This window comes from Hypomesus nipponensis, chromosome 27 (assembly GCF_054491055.1).
Source record: "Hypomesus nipponensis isolate SF chromosome 27, ASM5449105v1, whole genome shotgun sequence".
Lineage (NCBI taxonomy): Eukaryota > Metazoa > Chordata > Actinopteri > Osmeriformes > Osmeridae > Hypomesus > Hypomesus nipponensis.
Window position 1 is genome coordinate 11208482 of NC_140387.1, and position 23812 is coordinate 11232293.

A 23812-nucleotide genomic window follows, 5' to 3' on the forward strand; every position below is an offset into this window, starting at 1 on the left:
CATTTATGAGAAATTTAGCTAGAATCCACACCTCAAACAAGTTAACCTAGACGTAAAACTGTACATCCAATCAAAAAAATTAGGATACTCTGCGGAAACCATTGATATCCTTCATGTGTCTGTGCGGTCAGAAATACAACTCTTCCTTTCGTCCCCCAATTCTGCTTTCATGGTACTTCTGTTTGGTTGCCATGGTGATAGCGCAGCTGTGATCGCTAATGAGCTGGGCATTCTCTATGACAAATTTAGCTGGAATCCACACCTCAAACAAGTTAACCTAGACGCAAAATTATACGTCCAATCCCAAAATTTTTGATATTTTCCGAGACCCAAGACTCGAGATGTCCTTTTATATGTCTGTGCGGTCAGAAATACGACTGTTCCTTTCGTCTTCCTTTCGGCCTTCTCTGACAAATTTTACCCACCTCCCCATTGAAGTTAGTGAGAGAATTTGAAAGGCTGCTCTCGCTTCAAGGCTCAAAGCTGAAAATCTGTAAATGTGAGCTCTTTAGTAGTTACATTTGCTGAAAGACGACACGTTTTCCTACATTTTAAGGTATAACTTGTTTCTGTAAGTTAAACTATATGAACGTCAGAGTAATTTGTTTGACAATTTAGTTGAATATCAGAAAAAGAGCAGCCAGCAGAGTGCCAAACTCTGTGGCTTGCTCAATCAAAAAAATCAAGAAGGAGCTACATTTTTCATGTATTGAAAACTGTCACGATTCAAAATTGGCTGAATATTTGAAAAAGATGAATCATTGGGGAATAGCTGAATGTCTTGTGAACATTTTAAAGGTTGAATGGTGTCTCTAGCTTAAAGTATGCTGAAGTAGTTAAGTTTGAAAGAGGAGAAAACTTTTTAATGATTTGAAATGATTTACCATTACTTTTAATAGGAGAATAATTTGCCCAAAAACCTTAATTCTTTATAAAGAATAAAAGTGAGAAATATCAAAAGTCATAGCCTCCTGAAGCCTCCTGAAGGTGCTGAACGTTTTGATTCCAAAATTATAGGAATCAGTGAAAGTATGCAGGACTAGTTAAAGGCCAAAAAACGGCGGAAGAACTGAGAAGTTGAAAAGCATTCTCACGATAAACTAGAACATACATTTTCTGCTGAAAATGCCTTGAAATGCTGAAATCTGAAAAAAAAAAAAAAATGGCTAAAAATATAGAAATGAGAAAATACCCGCAAGCTGAAATTAATTTAAAAAATGTATGATTCACACAAAACAGGGAGTGTGGAAGCTGAACTGCATCATCTAACAAAGCTAAGTGCTTAAATACAATGCGGGAGAATACGTTTGAACGTTGTGAAGAAATAGTTGAATTTCAAGAGGCAGTGTGGAAGCTGAACAGCATCAACAAAGTTAAGAGCTTAAATAGCCTACAATGCGGGAGAAGCTGAACTGTTAAACAGAAGAAGAAGTAGGCTAGCTAGCGTCACTTAGTCCAATCCCGACCTGTTTTTAGCTAACATTCTGATAAAATGCCACTTCAAATATTGATAAAAAATGATCATATCACGTTTTCAGCTGATTTACTGATTTCACATTAAGCTTTAACTTCTTACCTTTCGAGATAGAGTTTTTAGAGTAATTTTTAGAGTTAGCTGAGCCTTTACTAGAGCCGCTAAAAAGACGCTGGCGCCGGTAAATTAGCCGTGCTCTACCCTTGTCCAAACCTGAACGCACTTCTATCCTCGTAGTAAACACTCGCTGCTGCTGTTTTTCCGGGGATATTAACTTTATCTAGGGTCACCAAACTGACCATCAATAACGTCAACATATCCGGGGACATAGTTATGTCCTTCACAATAATATATAACGCTTTAACATCTCTAAACTATGCGATAAAAGCTCAATTTGACTGTATACCACCATCTGCTGGATGTTTTGTTGAACTCTACAACCTACAAACATTTTGATCCAAAGAACACTGATGCGTACCACATGTGTACAGAACATTGAAAACGTATCATGTTAATTTAACGTTTATTCAGTTGTCCCCATTAAATTCGAAAGTCATGAAATATGAAGCAATAGTCAATCATATATTTACAGACCTCAAACATTGAATGGGATCAAAGATAACGGTTAACAAAAGACAAATGACTTGTGCAAGTCTTTGAAAATATGAACATTTATTTAAATACAAAACAGACAAAAAGAAAATACAAAATCACTATGGACACAAATAACATTTAAAATCCTCCTCGTCATCCAGCTCCTCGTCCAAACCCACACACATGGCGTGATACCATGTGTGGCAGCTGTCACACTGAACCCACGACACCAATCCCTCCGAGCTCTCGGGAGGGTCAGGTTCCCTGCACCGGCCACACTCCCAAACTGTTGTCTCCTTGTCTTCAGGAGTGTGACCTATTCACAGAATAAAAAACAACTTTGAACAAAAAAAAAAATCTGATTTTCATGGGTTGGAATTCAAAGAAAGTTAACATGAAGTACACTACCGGTGGATGTCATGGGTCCAGCAGACGAGGAGCTGGATGATGGTCCGGCGTCTGCAGGTTTGGAGGCTGTATGAATAACAGAAAAAGCATAAACATGTTTTGTTAAGTCTTCAACAAGGCTAATGTCACCATCATGTTATTATATTGTATTTTTTCAGATTACATAAAGTGGGAGGGAGAGCAACGTTGTTGAAGGCTCTAAAAAATAATCATATTTTATTATAACAATACTAAAATACACTCATGTCTAACTGTAACAATAGTTAATGCATTGAAATCTATACTCAAATTAAAATGGTAAATAGGTGTGTGCTGACCAGTAGATGGAGGAAGGTGGTCGTGTTCCTCCGCAGGCAGGCTCTGGAGTGATGTGCTGGCAGGCAGCCAGGGACCGTGGGAGGCACAAGAGGGGGCAGAGTGGGTTGAGGGACCGGCGATGGAAAGTCCGGAGCTGGAGGCGGAAGGTACCCGAGGGACTCCTGACTTCTGCGGCTGGGGCGGAAGCCGCCAGACAGGGTGGAGGAAGTGGCTGCCGAGCACCTGTCTTTGGCCCACCACTGCTCACTGTCTGCCCTGGCCAGAGCTTGTGCTTCCCTCCTCGCAGCTCAGTCCTCCGCCTCCTCAATGACATCGGACATCTCCTGGGCTTTCAGTAGCCTGGCCTTGGTGACATTCCTCCTAAACCTTACCAGTGTTATACCTGATTTCGGTAGGGGTAGGTAGGGGTTGGGCTGGGAAAGGGGAATTAGGTTGGGAGGGAAAGGCAACATCCGGCGCAGCCCAGGAAGATGCCGATGAGGTTGCGAGGAGGTCCCGCACTGCGGCCCGGACGGCATGACCCGTGACCAGTCAATGGCCATCGAGTCCAGAGGGTAGATGCCACACCGCCTGAACCCAGCCACTACCACTCTCCAATCTTTCACCCTCTGGTAGGAGTATCTTAGGACCCTTGACTCCTTCTTATAAACCAAGAAGGAGTGGCTCACTGCCGACAGATCTCCTGTAACACCAGAGAAATCTGCCTTCAAGGGTCTGAAGAAACTCACATCCAAAGGCTGAAGGATGTGAGACGTGTGGTGGCAGGCACAGGAGAATGAAACCCTACCCTTGGTGCCGCCTGGACCAGCTCTGTATCCAGGTGGGACTGATGTCTATCCATTGTGAGCAGCAGTGGGCGCTCCTGACTGGCAAACTTCAGGAAGTGCTCGACAAACTTCTTCCTGAACAGCTCACTGTCCATGTACCCTGCTGGCGACTTCCCGTAGAGGGCATTGGGAACCCCCTCTTTATTGTAGGGGCCCCCTGGATATCCCCCCTTGTAGATGATGAAAGGGGGGATATCCTCCCCAGCCGAGTTGAGGCCGGCCAGGACGGTGATGTGGTCCCTGGGCCTGCCTGTTAGCGTGTTTTGTCCCCCGGGGCACAATGACCTTCCTTCTTGTAGCATCCAGCTGAAACCCCTTCTCGTCACAGTTGTAAACCTGATTAGGTTTCTCCCTCAACCCGTGCTCCTCCAGGGTGGTGGTGAGGAGCTTAAAATACTCCTCTATTGGCCCCCTCTTGGCGCAAGATGCTCTCCCACGGTCAATTATGTCTGGGGTCCGGGCAGTCAGGCGATGGTGGTGCCGCTCCCTGAAGATCCACCACGTCTGGCCAAGCCCGGTCTTGGGGGCTGCCTGTTGGCAGAGGTTGTAAATGAGCCCATGCTCATCAAAAGCTGTCTTTCCTGCATACAAAATGGTTCATTCATTTTGTAGCCTATCCTATGGCTAGCAAGTTTAACCCTCCTACCATATTGTATACAGTGTTATTTGGACATTAATAATCAAATAATGATTCATTATATTTGAATAACCAACAGTGTTAACTTATTCACATTGCCAACTGTTTTTTCCAGCACCTGTCCAGCAATGCAGTGACAGTCCATCAACTGTGAATTTGTCCGAGGCTAGACTCCTAACCTTGGTTGAAAGATTTGCTACAAAAGCTAGGTTTAGCTCTAACAATACCCTGGGTAACATATATCACCAGTTAATAAATGCATAAATGTAAATACTTTTTCCACAGTAGAATCTGCATTTGAAAGCCTGGTCACTACCACTGCTAGTATGGCTAGTTATTTAGCCTGACTTACACTGCTTTTTGAAAAAGCTTTTTATGTCCCCTTTCTTCTTCTTGGGTGGAGGCATTTCTACAAAGCACAAAAAGGGGCAAACATGTACATGCTGAAGGGCAAAGGGAATATTAAAAAGTGTTACTCTGGCCTTTTATATATGTATTGTTGGTAGACAGCCCTAATAAGTTAGCTGTACCGTGGTCGCCGACACACCCGCTAGCTTGTCAGCGACTGCCAGTGCAAGCAAGGTAAGTGACCTGCGTGAAGTTGGCCCCTCTTCCAACGCAAAACATCGTCAAAATAGGGTCAATCGTTTGTGCTGCTATCATTTTTTAGATATTAAAGAATGTTTTATAGGTCATCCTGAGGTCACTCAGCCCCCCAACATATTCCGAATGAACCCAAAATAGTCTCAAACGTTTGTTCTTCGTTTGTGCTGGTTTGTGCCGTAAACATTTTCGTTTGTGCTGCAGCGGTATTTTTTATATGAGACATTTAATGACTTCACCAGCCCCCCCCACTTGCTCCAAACTGATTGTAAATAGTCACAATCGTTTGTGCTACGTTTGTGCTGGTTTGTGCTGTCAAATAAGTTATGCTGACTTCACACAGATGCATAGGCAGGTAGCATTGGCTATCTTAACTAGTAGGCCTAGAACAATCAATTATTTGAACAGCGCAAACCAGCACAAACGTAGCACAAACGATTGAGACTATTTTTATGAGATTTGGACGTTGACGGGGGGCTGAGTGACGTCATGTGTGAAAAATGAAACGGTAATATCTTTAACACCATAGTAGCACAAATATTTATTTTGACAGCACAAACCAGCACAAACGTAGCACAAACGATTGCGACTATTTACAATCTGTTTGGAGCAAGTGGGGGGGGCTGGTGACGTCATCGGCCATAATTAAATGTCTAATATAAAAAATATAGCTGCAGCACAAACGAAAATGTTTACGGCACAAACCAGCACAAACGAAGCACAAACGTTTGAGACTATTTTGGGTTTATTCGGAATATGTGGGGGGGCTGAGTGACATCAGGATGACCTATAAAACATTCTTTAATATAAAAAAAATGATAGCAGCACAAATGAAAATGTTAACGGCACAAACGGAGCACAAACGATTGAGACTATTTTGACGATGTTTTGCGTTGGAAGGGGGGCCAACAAAGTGGCAAGTGCTTCTTCCCGTGCGTGTCGCGTGTCAGATAACCCTCCCCCTTCGGATTTTCAGCCAATCAAATTATGGCGTTTCTTGTACTGTCGCGTCCTGGCCGTCGGAATCGATCCAAATAGCAGCACAATTTGCTAAAATATTGGTGGGGACAATTTTGTCATTTTCAGATGTTGGTGGGGACAAGTACCTAGCGTCCCCCCCTAAATCTACGCCCATGACGGCGACACTTTGTTGCAGAAGGATGATGGTGCACGTTTTGTCCGTGGAGCATACAACAATTAATAAAAAAAATCATGTATGCGTGTTTGAGTAATCGCATAACTAATTACACATGTAAAAGGAGTAAACGTTATTGGCATAAACCGACAATTGCTATGGCGTTTTTCATGGTCAAGTGAACGCACTCAGTGGCGTATTATAACAAACAGTGTCATTAGCATAGTAGTTAGTAAAAGAGATATTAGCAGCATCTGCAGAATTAGTAGTTGTAGTGTGGCATAAGATATAGCAGTAGTGGTAGTAGTTGTGTTGTGGTGCTCTTAGTCTTTTAATGAGACGAGTTGACTGAATAGCTTGTCTTGTGTCTCCAGTAATCAGCTAATACCAATCACCTGTGTAACACTGCGTGTCCACTGCAGCGACGCGAATCGCTTGCCATCGCTTGCTTTCACACAGTGCACCACGCTCGGGGGCGTGTCAGATAGATGAATATAGAGTTGTAGTTCTCTAGAGTCACTGTTGTAGTTTGTATAACGTCATGGCAAAGTGTGCAGACTTGGGTTTACGTACTCGCAATATCGAACAAAATACAACTTACATACGTCAAACAAAAATCAGATACACTGGCTAGATGTAGTATGATTTTATCTAGCCTAGCTATTGCACACAACACCGTTATAATTTTTTTCCAGTACGATTGTAAATAATTGTATAGGCCAAGCTGGATTTTGATAACCACACCCTGTATTAAGAACCAACAAATGACATTCCCTCCTGGTCTTTTAAATATTTTTGGAGGGAATACATTGGTATAAATATATCCTACGCAGTCCGATACTCTATCATTCATCATGAATAACATTCAGAGGATCGCTTTCATGGCCCTGCACTACTGCCGGAGAAGACGCCACCGACTCTTCTGGGTTCATCCCATTCGCCGTTTGCGAACAAACAACGGAGCTTATCACCGGCTGGTTCAGGAGCTCCGACTGGATGACGATCTGTTTCAGCGGTATTTCAGGCTGAACCGGGCCGAATTCGATGACCTGCTGACCAGAGTGGGACCCCGGATAGCGAGGCGAAACACCTCGTTCCGCAAGGCGATCAGCCCAGCTGAACGCCTCGCTATTTGTCTACGGTAAGCTTTAATAGCAATTATAGTAAACAGTAAATACTTCAGTGTTCTCAGACAAAAATATAGTGTACTTATTTTCTATACATTATTTTCTGTCTTGGTAGATACCTTGCCACGGGGGATTCATTCATGTCGATCAGCTTCAGCTGTTGTGTGGGGTCATGCAAAGTGGCACGCATTGATGGGGCTGTGTCTCAGGCCATTTGGGACTGCCTGGTGGAGGAGTACATGACTGTGCCAACCAAGCAGGACTGGAGGGACATTTCTGCAGGCTTCCTTCATAGGTGGAACTTCCCAAATTGCCTGGGTTCCATTGATGGCAAGCATGTTGTCATCCAGGCAACTCACAATTCAGGGTACTCACTGTACTACCACAACTACAAAGGAACATTCGCCATCGTTCTCCTTGCGGTTGTGGACGCCGACTACATGTTCCGGGTCATAGATATCGGTGGCTATGGACGAAACAGTGACGGCGGACCCTGGGGAACTCTGCATTTGGTGAGGCCCTGAAGTATGGGACCCTGGACCTCCCAGAGAACGGTGTCCTCCCTGGAGCAGAACCACGCGGACCACTGCCACACATCTTCATGGGTGATGAGGCCTTTCCTCTAAGGAGCAACCTCATGCGCCTCTTCCCTGGGACAAACATCTCCAGGGAGAAGAGGCTTTTCAACTACCGCCTCAGCCGTGTCTGGTTGACAGTTGAGTGTGCCTTTGGCATACTCTCCAGCCAGTGGAGAATGTATTGGCGTGTCGTTGGTGTCAACCTGGCAAAAGCAGGGGCGTGTGTGAAGGCCACCTGCATCCTCCACAACTACATCTGGAGGTCCAGGAGAGGTGCCAGGGGATGTCCAGAAGCCAATCCTGGCCAGGAGGGGTCGGCAGGTCTCCAGGAGGCTCCACGAGTGGGCAGCAACAACGCTGCACGTGCAGCTATTTGTGTGAGGGATCCATTCACTGCATATTTCAATGCAGAAGGTGCAGTGCCCTGGCAACAATCAGTTGTATAGCCCATGTCATCAGGAAACAAAGGCTCTTTTAAGAGCCACCCACATTAATCAGAAAATAAGCAAACAGTTCCCGACTGTTCTTTTCATAAAATATGAGTTGAAATCATTGTTTTTCTTATCATTACTAATTTTCACAACCAACAATTCATAGTAAATATCTACCAGCCCATTCAATAAAACAAACACAAAGTTTTGTCAGTGACATCTTTTTTTTAATTACATGTCACTCTGTGTGGCCTGCATCTCTGCCTCAAAAAACATGCGGTGAATGTTGAACTTTAATTCAACCCGCTTAGCTGGTGGCAGTCTTGAGTGCAGGGAGAAGGCTTTTTAAAAACAGCTCATCCTCATCCTCTGCTTGAGGTGGTGGGAGAGGAGCAGGTGTCTGTGCCTGCTCCATAGCACCAAGCATCCTCTCCTCAAATTCGGTCAACCTCTCTCTGCGCACCCTCTTTCGACCAGAGGATGCTGGGGGCTGGCTGGTAGTTGCGACTGCCTGACTAGCAGGGGAAACTCTGGCCTCACTGGTTTCTGGCTCGCTGTGTGGCACTGGCTGCTGTCTGCTCTACATCTTCCTGGCTGACTGGGGATGTGGTGGCAGGCCTCTGGAAGTTGCTGCTGGAGTCCCTGTACTCCATAAATGGATCCAGGAACCCCATCACAGCAGCATACTTCCAAGGTTTATGCTTGGAAAGACCTGCTCCACTCCTGCCCAACTCCTTCTCCCTGTTCCTCTCCCTTTTGAAGTTGTCCCTCTAGTTCTTCCACCTTTTTTTTTGCAAACCTCATCTAGAAATAAATTATTTGCAAACTGTTTAATAGACATACACGTACATGTGTAAAAACGTTGTATTATATTACTCGAAGTCTCTGCTAATCTGTCGATACAACTAGAGAGTCCCAGCCGGGCTAGCACTACTGTACCTAGGCTAGCTAGCTCTGTAGTTACCACAGAACAAAGTTACATAATTTGACTAGATGGAATTTACAGACAAAGTACCAAATACCCACCAGGAGCACCAACAGCTATGGCAACCTTGCGCCAAGCATCGTTTTTTAATTTACATCTCAGTATGAATACAGAGATGTGTCGTACAGCACCGGGTACACAGCTACAGAAACAATTATTTTATCCTCCATCTTGAATGTGAAAGCTAGAAATGTTTACAATGGTTGCTACGTTACGAGAAACAAGAAAACACTGCGATTGGCCATCGCTAGCTAAAATCGCTCCTCATTAGCATAAAGTTGAGAACATCTCAACTTGAGTCGCGTTGAGTCGGTACCCACAATGCAACACGCAAGCGATTCGCCTGGCTCCATAGAAAATGACTGGAAAACATGTTTTCGCTCGCATCGCTGCAGTGGACACTCACTGTAAGAGACTGGCGGGTGTTTGTGTGGTTGCCACGGTGATGGTGCAGCTATGGCTGCTAATGAAGAGGGAAAATTGTGGCAATGCTGGCAAACTAGAAATATGTTTTCAATGACATCTGAAGCTCCCCTCCACACAGCGTTTCAGTCTGCATTCGAGCCTTTCACGTACACACCCATGTAAATCTCAGAAACGGTTTGAAAAAGTCATGAAACATAATCAGTGATATTGAAAAAAGTTGAATAGATATCAAAAAGCTGAATAATGTAAAAATAGTTTAGGGTTTTGTCAACATTTTAAAGTTTAAATGGTGGCTCGAGCTGAAAGATTGAGGAAGGAGAAGGATTTGGAAGTTGAAGAAGTTTTAAGAAGTTTGATAGGATTTGAAAGAAAACTCCATTGGAAACCCATGTTAAAAATATTATGAATATTGATTTATATTAATTCAAGCATAAGAGGTACACAGCTGAAAAGTCACAGCAGGAATGGCCTGAAACTGCTGAATTTTTTGATAGTTGAACGGTTTTAATAGCTGAAGATTGGAAGGCGCTGAAACGTGCCACGGAAGAAATAGAAGAAGTTGAAAAAAGATTCAAAGAACAATACTTGGAATGCTGAAGCAGCATTCCAACAATAAGTTGAACTAGAACATGCATTTCCTGCTGAAAATAAGTTGGAATGCTGAAATCTGAAATTATTTTTTTTAAATGGCTGAAAATATAGAAATGAGAAAATACCCGTAAGCTGAAATTAATTTTAAAAATGTATGATTCACACAAAAGAGGGAGTGTGGAAGCTGAACTGCATCATCTAACAAAGCTAAGTGCTTAAATACAATGCGCAAGGATACGTATGCACGTTGTGAAGCAATCGAAGACATAGTTGAATTTCAAGACTTCGGTAAAGTTGGCATGACATTTACAGATTCAAACTTCCGGGATCAATTACTCTATAGCAACATTTTATTAAATCACAAATAACGCATGTTTCGTACTGTAGTAAGGTAAACAACAAGCTACAAAGTCATTTTCATCAAAACGAGCCGTCCTGCAACCTGAAGAAATAATATTGGTAGTAAAACGAGCGCTTAGGGACCATCTACAATCTACAACAGCGAAAAGAGATACAACAAAAATATGTATTAATTTAATGTTTAAACAAGGTGGTATTTCCAAACGTACCTCAATTATAACTTGTCTCCTGCTTGTTGTACTACAGCACTTTTCAAAAATAAGCATAATCCCAATATTGGGGAATATGTTTTGCCAAAAACGTTTAATAGTTTTATCATTAAATACAATTGTGTCTTTAAACTTTACTCACACAAATATTATTCTGCTGGTTGTACTACAGCACTTAAATTAAAAAAATAAGCATAATACCAATTTTGGGGAATATTTTATTGCCAAAAACCTTTAATAGTTTTTTCATTAAATACAGTTGTGTCTTTAATCTTTCCTCACATATAAATAGTCCTATGATGGTTGTACTACAGCTCTTACTTTTCAAAAATAAGCATAATACCAATTTTGGGGAATATTTTTTTGCCAAAAACCTTTAATAGTTTTATCATTAAATACATTTGTGTCTTTAAACTTTACTCACACAAATATTCTTCTGCTGGTTGTACTACAGCACTTTCATTTAAAAAATAGGCTTAATCCTATTTTGGGGGAATATTTTTTGCCAAAAACGTTTAATAGTTTTGTCATTAAATACAGTTGTGTCTTTAAACGTTCCTCACACATAAATCGTATTATGGTGTTTGTACTACAGCACTTACTTTTCAAAAATAAGCATAATCTTAAATTTGGGGAATATTTTTTGCCAAAAAACGTTTAATAGTTTTATCGTTAAATACAGCTGTGTCTTTAAACTTTGCTCACACATACTATTCTTCTGATGGTTGTACTACAGCACTACTTTTCAAAAATAGTTATAATCCTCATTTATGGGAATATATATTCCCAAAAACGTTTAAGTTTCATAATTAAATAGAGTTGTGTCTTGAAACTTTTCTCACATATAACTAGTCTTCTGCTGGTTGTATTGCAGCACTTACTTTTCATAAAAAGGCATATGCATAATTTTAGGGAATATTTATTGCTAAAAACATGTAATACTTTAATAATTACAAAGAGTCATGTCTCCAAAAAGAATCCACACACAACTAGAGAGGGTACAATTTCTGGGGAAATTGTAGGGTGTGCTTGCTTGTCTTGGTTGTAGGGGTCCGTATTTAAATTACATTTTACAACTGATATTTCTGTATATTTTATATTTAAATGCATAGCCTACTTATTATTTATAAAGATTACATAGATTTAAAAGCATATTTTTTTCTGCTCATTTACAACTCAAAATACTAAGAGTGAAGAGTAGAATGAAATAGTTGTCTTCTTATTTCCCCTGCAAGAGGGAATGGTGATCAGCAACCTCATAGTTGAATCAAAACGAATACATTTGGCAGACCGGTGTAAAAATTGACCTAATCTCTATGACTTAAACGTCATTGTAAGTTTTTCCCTTCTCATGATATTTTCAGGCATTTAGCCTACTCATTGCATTCATTCATTAATAAAGAACCCCCTTTGAAATGTATTTTAACAACAACGTTACCAGCAGTAGCTAGCTATCTCAGATGGAATCGCAATTCAAATAGTATCATCTGCTAACTGAAAATATGCCCCCAAAAACGTAAATAAGCTTGACATTTATTTAGGGGAAATCACTCATTCATAAAAATGTCAGTGGTAGCAATCATTGGCCGCGTTTCCCAGATTCGATCATTCTTAAGAACTTAAGAAGGCTCTTAAGAAGGGCTCGGCTAAGAAGGAGCGCTAAGATAGGGGTGTTTCCCAGACGCGTTCTTAACTGCCTTCTTAAGATCACGCCAAAGAAGCCCTTTTAAGAAGCTCTTAGTGGGAGCTGTCCACCACCGTGGTGTTGAAACTGAATCAATCAATGCCAGGAAAATGGATCACCCACCACTTTATCGGCGCATGAATCACACACAACACCGTGTAAGGCCGTAATCATAATACATATTGGGGGGACACACCCCCCCCCCAATATTCAAATCTGGTCAAAATGTCCCCCCCAATATATTGATATAAAAATATAAATATATTGATACTACGCTACGACAGGCAACCAGGCACGCTGTCCAAAATTATCATAAAAAATGTAATTCGTACCCCCCAATGTTGACTCTATGGCTACGGCCTTGAGCCCTATACATGATAGTTGATATGGGTTGTGTGATGGTGGTAGTGGGTTTATTGTTGGGAGTAGGGTGGTGCTGATATCCGTGCTTGGTGACTGGTGGTGACGGCGTAGGGGATAAACATCAAAAGAGATTGACAAGCTCATCTCTGGTCTGGACACCAGCTTAGTGGAGTGCTGCTCGGGATTCGCGGGGGGCGAGGTTGGGGGCTTCATCTTCCGATGATTCCCCATCTTCATCCTCAGGAGGCCGCTCATCTGCTCCAACACGCACTGCTTTGTTGTGCAGCATGGCTGTGACAACAATCACGCGGCAACATTTTACAGGTGACAAGCGCAGCCCCCCCGACAAACGATGGATACTGAGGGCAAAATTGCAGCGGGTTGCCCTCCGGATGTGTGGTGACACTAGGGTGACGAGGCGTTGGATCTCTATACGGGGAAGGCGGTACTTGGACTGGACAGCCCGGTCCGACAGCACATTCAGTGGGGAGAAGTGCTGACGCACATAGGCATTTATATAAACTATCTGGCTTGGCGCACGGTAACGCTGTTGATTAGCAGCGAGAATATGCTGTATTGCAGCCATGGTGTCTCATTCGCGTGAACTTCAGCAACCCCTTATATTTATAGACTCAGGTGGAGCCTCGATCTCTTGATGAGGTTCCAGCCGAGTTCAATTACACCTGTCAGTTTCCCTGATATCTGTGAAATACCACAGGGTTGTTGATGTTTTTATATATATTGTAAACTCATGCAGATGCCGAATGTTTGTGAAAACGTAATGAGTGAAATTAATGATTATTCATTTTATTTCTGTAGCTACAGGAACACATGGGCAATTATTTATTTTTATATCGTTATTTTTATTCTTATGCTATAATTTTTCTTGTTCTGCAGCTGTGGGCGCACATTTATCATCGCGCATGGTTTTAGTATTCCTTTGAGTGTCAGATATAACTTTCCTTGACGCGGCTGCAGTGAGTGTTTGGTCGCTAAGAAGGCTGTTAAGAGTGGGTTAGGCTGATCTTACATTTCCTTCTTGATGAAAGATCTTCTTAAGCTAAGAACGACTCTGGGAAACACGTCCTTCTTTCACAGCGCTCTTAAGAGCGTTCCTTAGAAGCTCTTAGCGCCTTAGAGCTTCTTAACGAATCTGGGAAATGCAGCCATTGTCAGTAACAAGGCAAAATGCGATATAGCCCTGCTGCGTGGAGAAGCTGCCCCGGTAAATTGTAGGCTACAACTACTAGACTGTCTTGGTAGCGATTGCGTTGGTTGAATTCAATTTAACGTTACTTCCGTTGTACGGTCTAGGCTGAAATGAATTATTTTCATTAACAGATTGAAGTTTAGGCTGTGGCAATGGAGTTCAGTTTAGTAGTCACTAGTCAGATAGTTTCACCTTTTGAAAGGCTTTTGATTTAAGTAAGGGTAGTGCCGACCATGTGCCGCCGTTTGACTACCTACTAGTAAACAGCTGTGTAGATGTTTTTGTTAGCTACAGGACTAGGCTACCACGTTGCAGTGAGCTACACTGGTTTGAAACCACAGGTAATGGTAATTTCACTAACAAATCGCTTACTTGTAATCTAATGTCATAATAAATCCTACAACAAAAATGTATTTGTGAGGATTGTTTATTTTAACAATTGAAAACAGATGCATCATATACCGCTGTTGTATGTGTTACCCGGGCAACAGAGGCTAATGTCATGATGCTAATGCTTCAGTGAAATAGTAGACTACTGTTTCCGAAAGTAGATGTAACTACTTCCTTATATCAGCTTATATTGTACATTACACTTCACAATTGTGTTTCATTACACAAAGTAAAATGAGTTAATAGTTATCATCCTGGCCTCTTTGCTTGTGGTGTTTCTGCAGCTCCCTTGCAGTAAAGCAGTTAGCCTAGCTATTTCCCAGAAGTTAACGAGCTGCTAAACTAATGTTCTGCTTGAGGTGGTCACGCGATATTTCGTGACGTTAGTGACGTCAGTAGCGTCAGTGACTGTGGCTAGCAAGTTAGCCACCGTTAGCTTCACTTTTGGCACAAAAACTTAATTAAAACCTAATCCGTGCAACGGAACATAAATCCCAATAGAACCAACGCAATCGTGACCAAGACTAACCTTTTGACATCGACTTTGTCTATGTAGTCCAAATATTGACTGAGCCTTAGGGGCGCGAAATTAAACAATAATAAAAATTCATATATATGTAAGATAACAATGGTTTGTGCTCACCAAAGGCAAGCACACCCCAATTATAGTCATCCTCACATGACTAGCATGCACATTGCATCTCGTCTTGTTTTCATCACTTGATAAAGGTTCGTTGACGACGATATTTAGTCATCATTTTCATTGACGAAAGCAACACTACCCTTACATTGCTAATGTTACACAACGTGGACGTGCACTCAGAACCGACCAAATCCTTTTTGACACTGAAATAAAGACAAATAATTTAAATTGTTTTTAGTTTTCTTCATTACCTTCAAATAGAAATCCAACAATTAGTATTTTTATCAGCTATTGTTCATACAATAAACATGATTTACCTGTGACCATGTACCGTCCTGTAACTGGTGTTCCAGCAAATATTGCCTATTTCAAGATTAACCTTTATTCAGTAGTAGGCCGACACCATGTCTTGGTCAGTTTTTGGCACTTTCTTCATGAGATGCAGTTTCTACAACTCATTTACTTGTAACTGGGAATCCTTACGGAAAGAAAATATATTCATCAATATATGACTTGAAATATATCGTAATATATTATTTCCTATTACATATTCCAATATATTATATATGGACATACATGGGATAATATATTGATTATAAGAATTCTTGTGCCGCCCCCTACCCCGCCGGCCGCCCCATCACAGTACACGGAACGACTCTCACAAACACAATCGTAATACCTTTCTTTGCCAGCAGAGGCCGCCAAACACAAAATGCGGAAAAAGTTAAACTTTCATTAAAGTACACGAAGTACAGGGACATACCCAGAGGCAAGTAGGGTGAATTGCCTTGCCCAAGGACACAGCTTCATTTTTTTGCCCTGCCGGGAAACATACCAGCAACCTTCTCATTAATAGCCTGGTTTCCTAACCGCTCAGCCATCTAGAAGGTATTTTAATAATGTTGTCAACGGCAGTATTTCAAAGGGTTAGGGTATCCCGATTCAAACAGTACAATCTGCTAACTGAAAATGTGCCCCCAAAAACGTAAATAAGATTGACATTTATTTAGGGGGTATTGGCTAATTCAAAAGAAGCTGGAAGTGATCATAGTCAGTATATATTTCCCATATTTTTCCATATAATGTTACCTATATTTAAAATATATTCCACAATATATTGAAAACATATCTGTACATATATTTCATGTATATCTTTCCATATAATTAGGATTCCCCCATCAGGAATAGGCTTTAAGGTGACACCCCCCTGAAGTACTGCAAAGTTTCACCTTGATATGTGAAAATATGACTGAATTAGAGCTGTTTGAGCCTGGACCAAATCTGACTATGCCTGCCATGGGAGACACGTCTTATTTTATTATTCAGCTACTGAATAGTGAAGTCTAGATTTGTGAATGGGTCAATCGGATGAGAGGTTGTGCTGGTAAACGAAGGGTTGCAGGTTTAACTCCAGACAGGCATTTTGTTGTTGTTGACAAAACAGTTTCTAGTCTTCCGGGTAATCCCGGTGTAACTGTCTAATATGTCAATTTTACAATATTTTGCCATTTTAAAGGAGTAATCTGCCATTCCTGCTTGCAGATATATTTTTTACATATATTTAAAATATATTCTACCATATCTTATACATACATGTGACACTATATCTTTACATGTATTACCAATACATTTTCCCATATAAATCGTAATACATTATGGTGGTATTTATAAATATAAAATTGCATATATTGGATGGATATATAAAGACATATTATATATTAATGTTGAAAATGTTGCAATGTATTGTAAAATATTTAAATATTAAATCCCATATATGTATATATATTGCTTAATATATCATATGATATTTTTCAATATATGGCAATATATTTTCCTTCGGTAAGGGAATACATGAGATTACATTAGGTTCCACATGCAGAATTCACCTGCCATTAAATGAACATCTCACTGTATACAGCATCCATGCTCTGTTCAACAGCATCAGAATGCGCAAATAGTTTTTCAATTCATTATTCTCATAATGTCAATAACTGACAATTCCACACAAGCTTGTAAATAAAAGTACATGGAGAGAGAACTACCAGCAGCTACACTATATGTGCCATACATCTCTGCATCCATTTATGCGGCAGCAAACATGTCTTCGTCATCTTAATCATCATCCTGTGATGAAAAGCATTATTTTGGGGGTAACTGCAACTACAAGTTGAAATAGGCACCAACTGATATTTACTTTGTATCATGTCGAATATATATACAGTAATATAACATTGAACATGCTATTTTATTAAGTCCACCACTTTTTCACCTGTAATATCAACGGACATTAAGAAATTCAAATCAGTTGAGTTTCCCATTTTTTCTCATTTCAACTCAGAGTTCAGGGTTAGGCTCAGTTTGTTGCTCAGTTTGTTAAGCGGCTTGCACACTGCCCCAACAAACTCCAACGAATCCCAACATTCTAAAGTTGGCAGTTGTTGGTGATTGTCTTTACAATGTCCAGAAAACCAATGCCAGCTCCACACTGCTCAGACAGTAACATACTTTTTTCAGCTAGCTAATTACTTTTTCTGTGTGTTGTAGTACCATTTTAAGATCTATGCCATTCTGCGTTATTTATTCTGTGATAATATTTAACTCACAATATAAAATTATAACTATAATGAGTATTTTTCCTATGCATTTTGTCAGTGACCATCGCAGTGTGCGCCCATCGGAAGTAGCCTAGATAATGACAATAATAATATAATTGGTCTGTTTAGCGCTTTTCATGGACCTCAAAGATGCTTCAGAGAGCAAACATGAAAACAGATGATGCATATGGTGGGGAGGTGTTGTTGGTAGAGAACCATGTGACAGGCTACCACCGTCGATCGTTTCATAGCACCCTCGCTAAAACGCCGAGCTCCCCAGAAAAAAAATGTCTCATGCTGCCACTGCAATACACTTGTAGCCTACTAGATCAGGGAGCAGTGACCATCTAGGCCTACTACCGTGTTAGCAACTAGTTAGATAGGTTATAGGCTATCTCTCCCTTGTACGTCGCTTTGGATAAAAGCGTTTGCTAAATGACTAAATGTAAATAGTTCATTTTGTTAACAGATTAACATAGCAGAACTAATGCTAGTAAGCTAGCTAGTCGCGATGTTTCTTATTGCAGAACTTTTGCTGTCTCGGTTGGAGTAGCCTATGCCTGACTCCTAATGTCGTACAGATGGGTTCTCTCTTCCCATCACTCCAGGAGTACATCCTCACGTTCCTGGGTCCAGAAACCAGCCATTGTTGAGCCTAGTTGTCAAGGTAACGAGCTGTCAGAATGTTGGAGTTTGTTGGAAATCCCTCTACATTGGTCAGACATTCAGCAACTTCACCCAATCCGACTGAACATGTCGAACTCTCCCGACAGTACCCGACAATTACCAACAAACACAAACTGCTGGCCCACACTGACCCGACTGTTGGTGTTTGTTGGCGTTTGTTGTAGAATGTTGCCGTTTGTCGGGGCAGTGTGCAAGCTGCTTTAGACAGTTTGTTAAACCTGCTACCTGGAATATCCCCCTGCTCTGCCCTGTAGATCAAAGGGGCATGCCCCTGTCCTTCTGGTGACAGAACTTCTGGTGTGTGGATGTCTATTTCCATCAGTGTGTGCTCCAATGAGAGTGCATATGTGATTGAATAACTAAATCGGGTTTTCTTCTATATACTCTGCAGCTGCTCCCCAGTTGAAACCAACACTCATCGAAACACCCCCATCACTGTAGGGGGCACAGAGCCTCTAGAGGTTTACCCAGATTACACAAAGGCGCCCTTCCCACATTCTTGCCGATGTATCAGCATGGGAATGTGAATCCAGTCTGACTCTGCAAGTAAAAATAGAACCTGTTCCACTGTTGAAAAAAGCCAAACCCTTTCTGTACTTTCTATGGCTCAACAAGGCCCAGTGTCTTCATCTCATATGACAAGAAATGAAGTTGTGTTACAGTTTTTCACAATTGCTAAAACACTAAACCCCATTCTCTGAATCAAATGTTCAGTGGCCTAAACCCATTTGTCGAATCAGACACTTTTGGCAAAACTCTAAACACATTCTCATTCTCTAGAATGGTTGGAAGGTCTATGACCGAAACCCATATACCAGGGTACACTTCCTACAAGCAATGGAATTGGCCTGTGGTGACATACGTGTGGAGTGTTTTCAAGGCTGGATCCAGCACACCAGAGGGTTTTTACCCCGTTTTTTCTTTGTTGGCAGTATTAAGTTGTGTACTACATTTACAGTATTTGTATAGCCCTTTTACAAGTAATGGCACATAGGGCTTCACATGCGTCCATAGAACTGCCCCTCAGCCAACCTCAACCATCAAGGAAGACAAGGAAATAATTGAAGAAACCTTGGGAGGAGCAATTAAGTGAGGGATCCCCTCCTCCAGAGACGGTTGGTGAAAGAGAGGTGCAGAACACAAGCTAAACATAGTCTTACATCAGGAAAGGGTCAATGGGTGTTGAAACACCAACATCCAGTGTTCCAAAATCAATTTTCTTTATTGCTACAGTAAATGCATCTACTGTGTATACATAAACAAATTTGTCTTTACATTTAACTACATGCCCTGGATGCTGTGTTGTGTCTAATGATTGCTCCATAGTTTTTATATATTGATTTTCTGTGTTTATAATCTGAAAGCATTGTTGATTGATTTTGAGCAAGAGTTAAATGGTTTAGGGGTGAGTATTTGATTTTGCCAGAAGAGTCAGAGGTTTTGGAAATTGAGTTGGAAAATGTGTTTTTGTGTTTACAATTCCGAGAAAATGGGTGACTGTTTCAAGAAATGTGTCTTAGCAATCAAGAAAAACTAATATAACATAAGAAACCAGGAGGAGGCTATTAGACTAATTACAGTTTTTTTACAATCGCTATGACAATTTTTTCAATATAATTTTTTCAATACTTTTCCTTAACTCTTAACGCACCAACACACCTACAACACACAATTGGCAAAACGGTTAATTTCATGCTCAAAATCGCACATTGTAAACTAAACTCAAACATAACACGAAAATACACTAAACAATACACCATGTCCACCAAAACACTAACACATGTTCTTTTTCAACAGGAACATTTAGTCAATCATAGCACAATGTCGTATAAACACTAACATCACATGGAATTACAGAAACTGCATTATTTTATATATGTGTCAGGTATCACAGAATATGGATCATAGATTGTGATGCAATGCAATGCAGTTTCTTTTGAAGCCTCACATTTTTGTTTTGTTGGGTTTAGTAAATGCCTTATAGCTTTATAGAATGTGCGGTTACTGTATTGAAAAAAAGAAGACAGAAACATAATTGCTGCAGTAAAGGCTTCATTTGCAACAGGACATTACTGCAATAAATATGCAATATAGCTGCCATTTACAGTATTTCATCAGTTACCCTAGCTCAGGCCCTTTTCTGAGCGCCACCACGCATTCTAACTCTCCCTCTCCATTGCCCTTGTCCCACTCCTCTCCCTTGTCCTGGTACTTGTCTTCCTCTCCCTCGTGCAGAAATTATACTTACTTTCCTCATGTTGCTCTATATTGTTCTTTTTCCACACAAGATCAGCCCAAAGAGGTCCTCTTTATATACCATATGGTCATGTGATTGAAAGAACCTCAACACAGGATATGCATAATTTCAACTTTAATTTGTGTTTACTGTATGCATTTTGTGTCTAAGCAACAACAAATGTGTTATTTGTATAGCCTACACAGAGGTATGTTGTGTTAACTGTGTCAACAATTGTTTTGAAGCTATTGAAAAGATTGTCATAACGATTGTAAAATACCTTAACATGTTGTTTCGTATTTTGTAAAATACATAAATGATGCTAAAGTGTCTAAATTGAGTGAAGAAAAATCAAAAGTGATGAAATTACAAATAATGCATGATGTTTTCATGAATTTCAAATTCTAGGTGTATTACAATTATTAGACAGTTTGTTATAAGATGTTCTTTATTCATGGGATTATTTTTAAAATATTTGTGCTAATACAGTGGCATCTCATCATAAAGTTGAGGTAAGTCTCGTCTCATAATAATAATTTATTGACTATATATTGCCTTCTGCTTTTAACAGATATTAGATCCAGGAAAAATGAAACTAATTTCAAGTTCTTCTGATGGAAGTTAAGTTCACCCAGAGAGGATGTGCTTGACAAAAGAGGCATAGTTGATGCATCCATTGGCATCCTCTTGTCCAGCCATAAGTCTGTCAACCTCATCCTCTGTCATTCTCTCCCCCAGGGTGGCCAGCACATGCCTCAGTTCGGCACCCATGATGGTTCCATTGCCTTCCTTGTCAAAGACTCTCAGGCCTTCGACAAAGTCCTCAAAGTTACCTTGGTCTTTGGAGCGAGAGATGTGCTGGAGCATGGGCAGAAATGTCTCAAAGTCCACTAGTTTGCTGCTCATGTCTTCTGGTCGAGGCTTACCCAGGACCTTCAGCACATCTGCATTGGTAGGATTTTGGCCCAGTGCTCTCATGACATCCCCACACTGTGCAAACGTAATCTTCATTTCTCCCAAGGGAGTGCGGTCAAACAGGGTGAAGGCCTCCTTGAACTCTTCTATTTGATCAGCGCTATATTCAAGAGCAATGTTTTTAGGGTCAAAATCTGGCTCCTTTGGGGCCTCGGGCTGGGGCTCCGGAGTAGGTGCCGGTTTGGCAGCAGGGGGTGCGTCTTTCTTGGTCTCTGGCTTTTTGGGCTCAGGCTTCTTTGCTTCCACCTTCTTTGGGGCCATGTTGCTATACTTTGGGGGTTCCAAGGTGAACCGGTGGTGTGGACCTAAAATCTCAGGGTGAACAGAGTAAGAGGAAGGTTGTGAATCCCCAGCACAGATGGTCAGAGCTTTTATACAAATAAGCCTAGACAGGGGAGATAGGGATTATAAGCATGTGCTACGGCACACTATATAAGGAAGAAAACTGAAATAGATCTGCCTGTCTGTGAGGTCACAATGAGGTATTGTTGTAAACTGCTATCATGACAGACTTAAGGGATCAGAGCAAAGTTCTAACATTACTGGATCACAAACACTGACCAAAAATAGTTAGGTGTATTCATGGGCGTCAACAACAAGTGAAAGTGGGGGAGACACATTTTGCCGGGGGGGTCTGGGGATTTCTCCCCCAGAATTTTTTAAAAGATGTAGATGCAATTTCCCGCATTCTGGTGTATTTACCACAACTATTACTACCATAGTTGTTATACATATACTGAGGGGCTGGACATGAAAATATTTTGAAAAATAAACTTTCCAATAAGCAATGGGACATCTTCAACTACCTGTCACCCTTCAGCACTCACCTTAGCAACAGAGCTGTCTCCACTGCCCCTGCATGCTGCCCCTGCCTCTGACTCACTCTCAATCAGAACTACCTAGGCTATATCAGGAGACATGGAGATGCATTGAGCATTCGTTCATATTAATAATTGACATAAGCTTAATGTAGATTATTCATATGAAGATTTCTGAGATGTAAATCATGTTATCAGCGTATCAAATTCACAATTGGTAAAGGTTTAGAAGCCTAATAATTATGTAGGTTACATAAAAATTTGCATCTCCCTAAAGCATGACTGGACAGTTCAAAAATGGTCAAATGTGTGTTCAAACCTGTAGTCTTTTCCACAGATCCCATCCTTAGGATGTAAGCTTTCAGAAAATACATGGGTTAGGTGGTTGAATCTGTTTCCCTAAATGGCACAGCCCAAAAAAGTATCAGCCATATACTCCATTTACCAATACCTAATTTATTATGCATGGGCAGCATACGGAGAGAAGGACGTCTTGTCTCATTAGATAACATCCTGAGGGTATAAGCTTTCAGAGGATATATGGTTTTAAAACCCCTTTTGGATCCTGTTAAATGTGCCCAAAAACGCCTAAACAGCATACCCAAAGTAAATTGACTGCTGTTCTTGAACCATTTGGAGTACATGCATGTAAATGGACTCTTTTGAAAGCTGACACTCTGAAGTTATGTTCCTTGTTGTCAGGACCCGTGTCAGTCCTACTGGTGTTGAATCATAGAAGCTTGAACACAAGGAAAGTGAAAGTTTCTATTTCCGCCTAGATTTTGTGTTGAAAACAGAGGCCTAAAGAGGCCTAGAGGTGGTAGGTATTAGCTGGAAGACAGCATTGGACCACAGGTTGAAGCCTTACCCAATTCAGATCAAAAGTCAAACATAATACCACAATATATTCATATTTGACACATGTTTTTATAAGAGTACATCCATGCGTTTTCTAAAAGGGCCTTTTGGAGAGTCCAGAAAACCCTTGTAACCAAGGTCAAATTCTTAGGATAAAAAGGTATAATTGTTATCTCTAATGAAAGGTGGTACTTAGAACTATCATAAATAACAGCTAAATCCCTCATTAGTATTACTGAAACACAAAAACTGAAGCATGTACACATTGGAGTGCTTTATCTGATTCCCAGGATTGGCGCACAAAGAACACTGACATATTGCGCAATCGACTTTTATTTTGAAGGCTCCACAAACCCTGGCATATGGGGTATCGCCATTTACAGCTAGCGCTAAGCTACAAGGATACCTAGCTCATTTCAGAGCAATTCAAGGCCAGTTAGAAAAAAATCGTGTAGAGGGGGCGGGGGGGGGGGCTGGGGGGGGGGCGGGACGCACAGACCTGGTTGGCTTTAGAGGGCTGTCACTGGGGCATGGAAGCTCCTATTGGTTCAACCAAGATGTCTATCAAGAGGTCAGAGTGTAGCGGCCATTTTAAGACTATTCCCGGGTTTCTAGTCCACTCACATGAGTTGCTATCAGCGATTATTTGAA

The 23812-nt window shown here is 41.1% G+C and overlaps 1 protein-coding gene and 1 long non-coding RNA gene across 2 annotated transcripts; both read right to left on the reverse strand.

Annotated features, from left to right (window-relative positions):
• Window positions 1-1402: 1402 nt before the first annotated feature.
• On the reverse strand, window positions 1403-5105 carry LOC146220801 (uncharacterized). Its single transcript, XR_014750894.1, has 4 exons — window positions 4789-5105; window positions 2794-4667; window positions 2477-2542; window positions 1403-2384 (listed from the first exon to the last, which is right to left on the reverse strand). It is a non-coding gene; the product is annotated as an uncharacterized LOC146220801 (long non-coding RNA).
• Window positions 5106-20940: 15835 nt separating this feature from the next.
• Window positions 20941-21869, reverse strand: LOC146220802 (myosin light chain 3). The gene has a single exon (XM_084693799.1). It carries the CDS (start codon window positions 21744-21746, stop codon window positions 21138-21140), a length of 609 nt encoding a protein of 202 aa, XP_084549925.1. The 5' UTR covers window positions 21747-21869; the 3' UTR covers window positions 20941-21137.
• Window positions 21870-23812: the final 1943 nt, after the last annotated feature.

Coding starts and splice junctions, on each gene's coding strand:
- LOC146220802 (XM_084693799.1), bottom strand. CDS start 21,746: ATGGCCCCAAAGAAGGTGGAAGCAAAGAAGCCTGAGCCCAAAAAGCCA.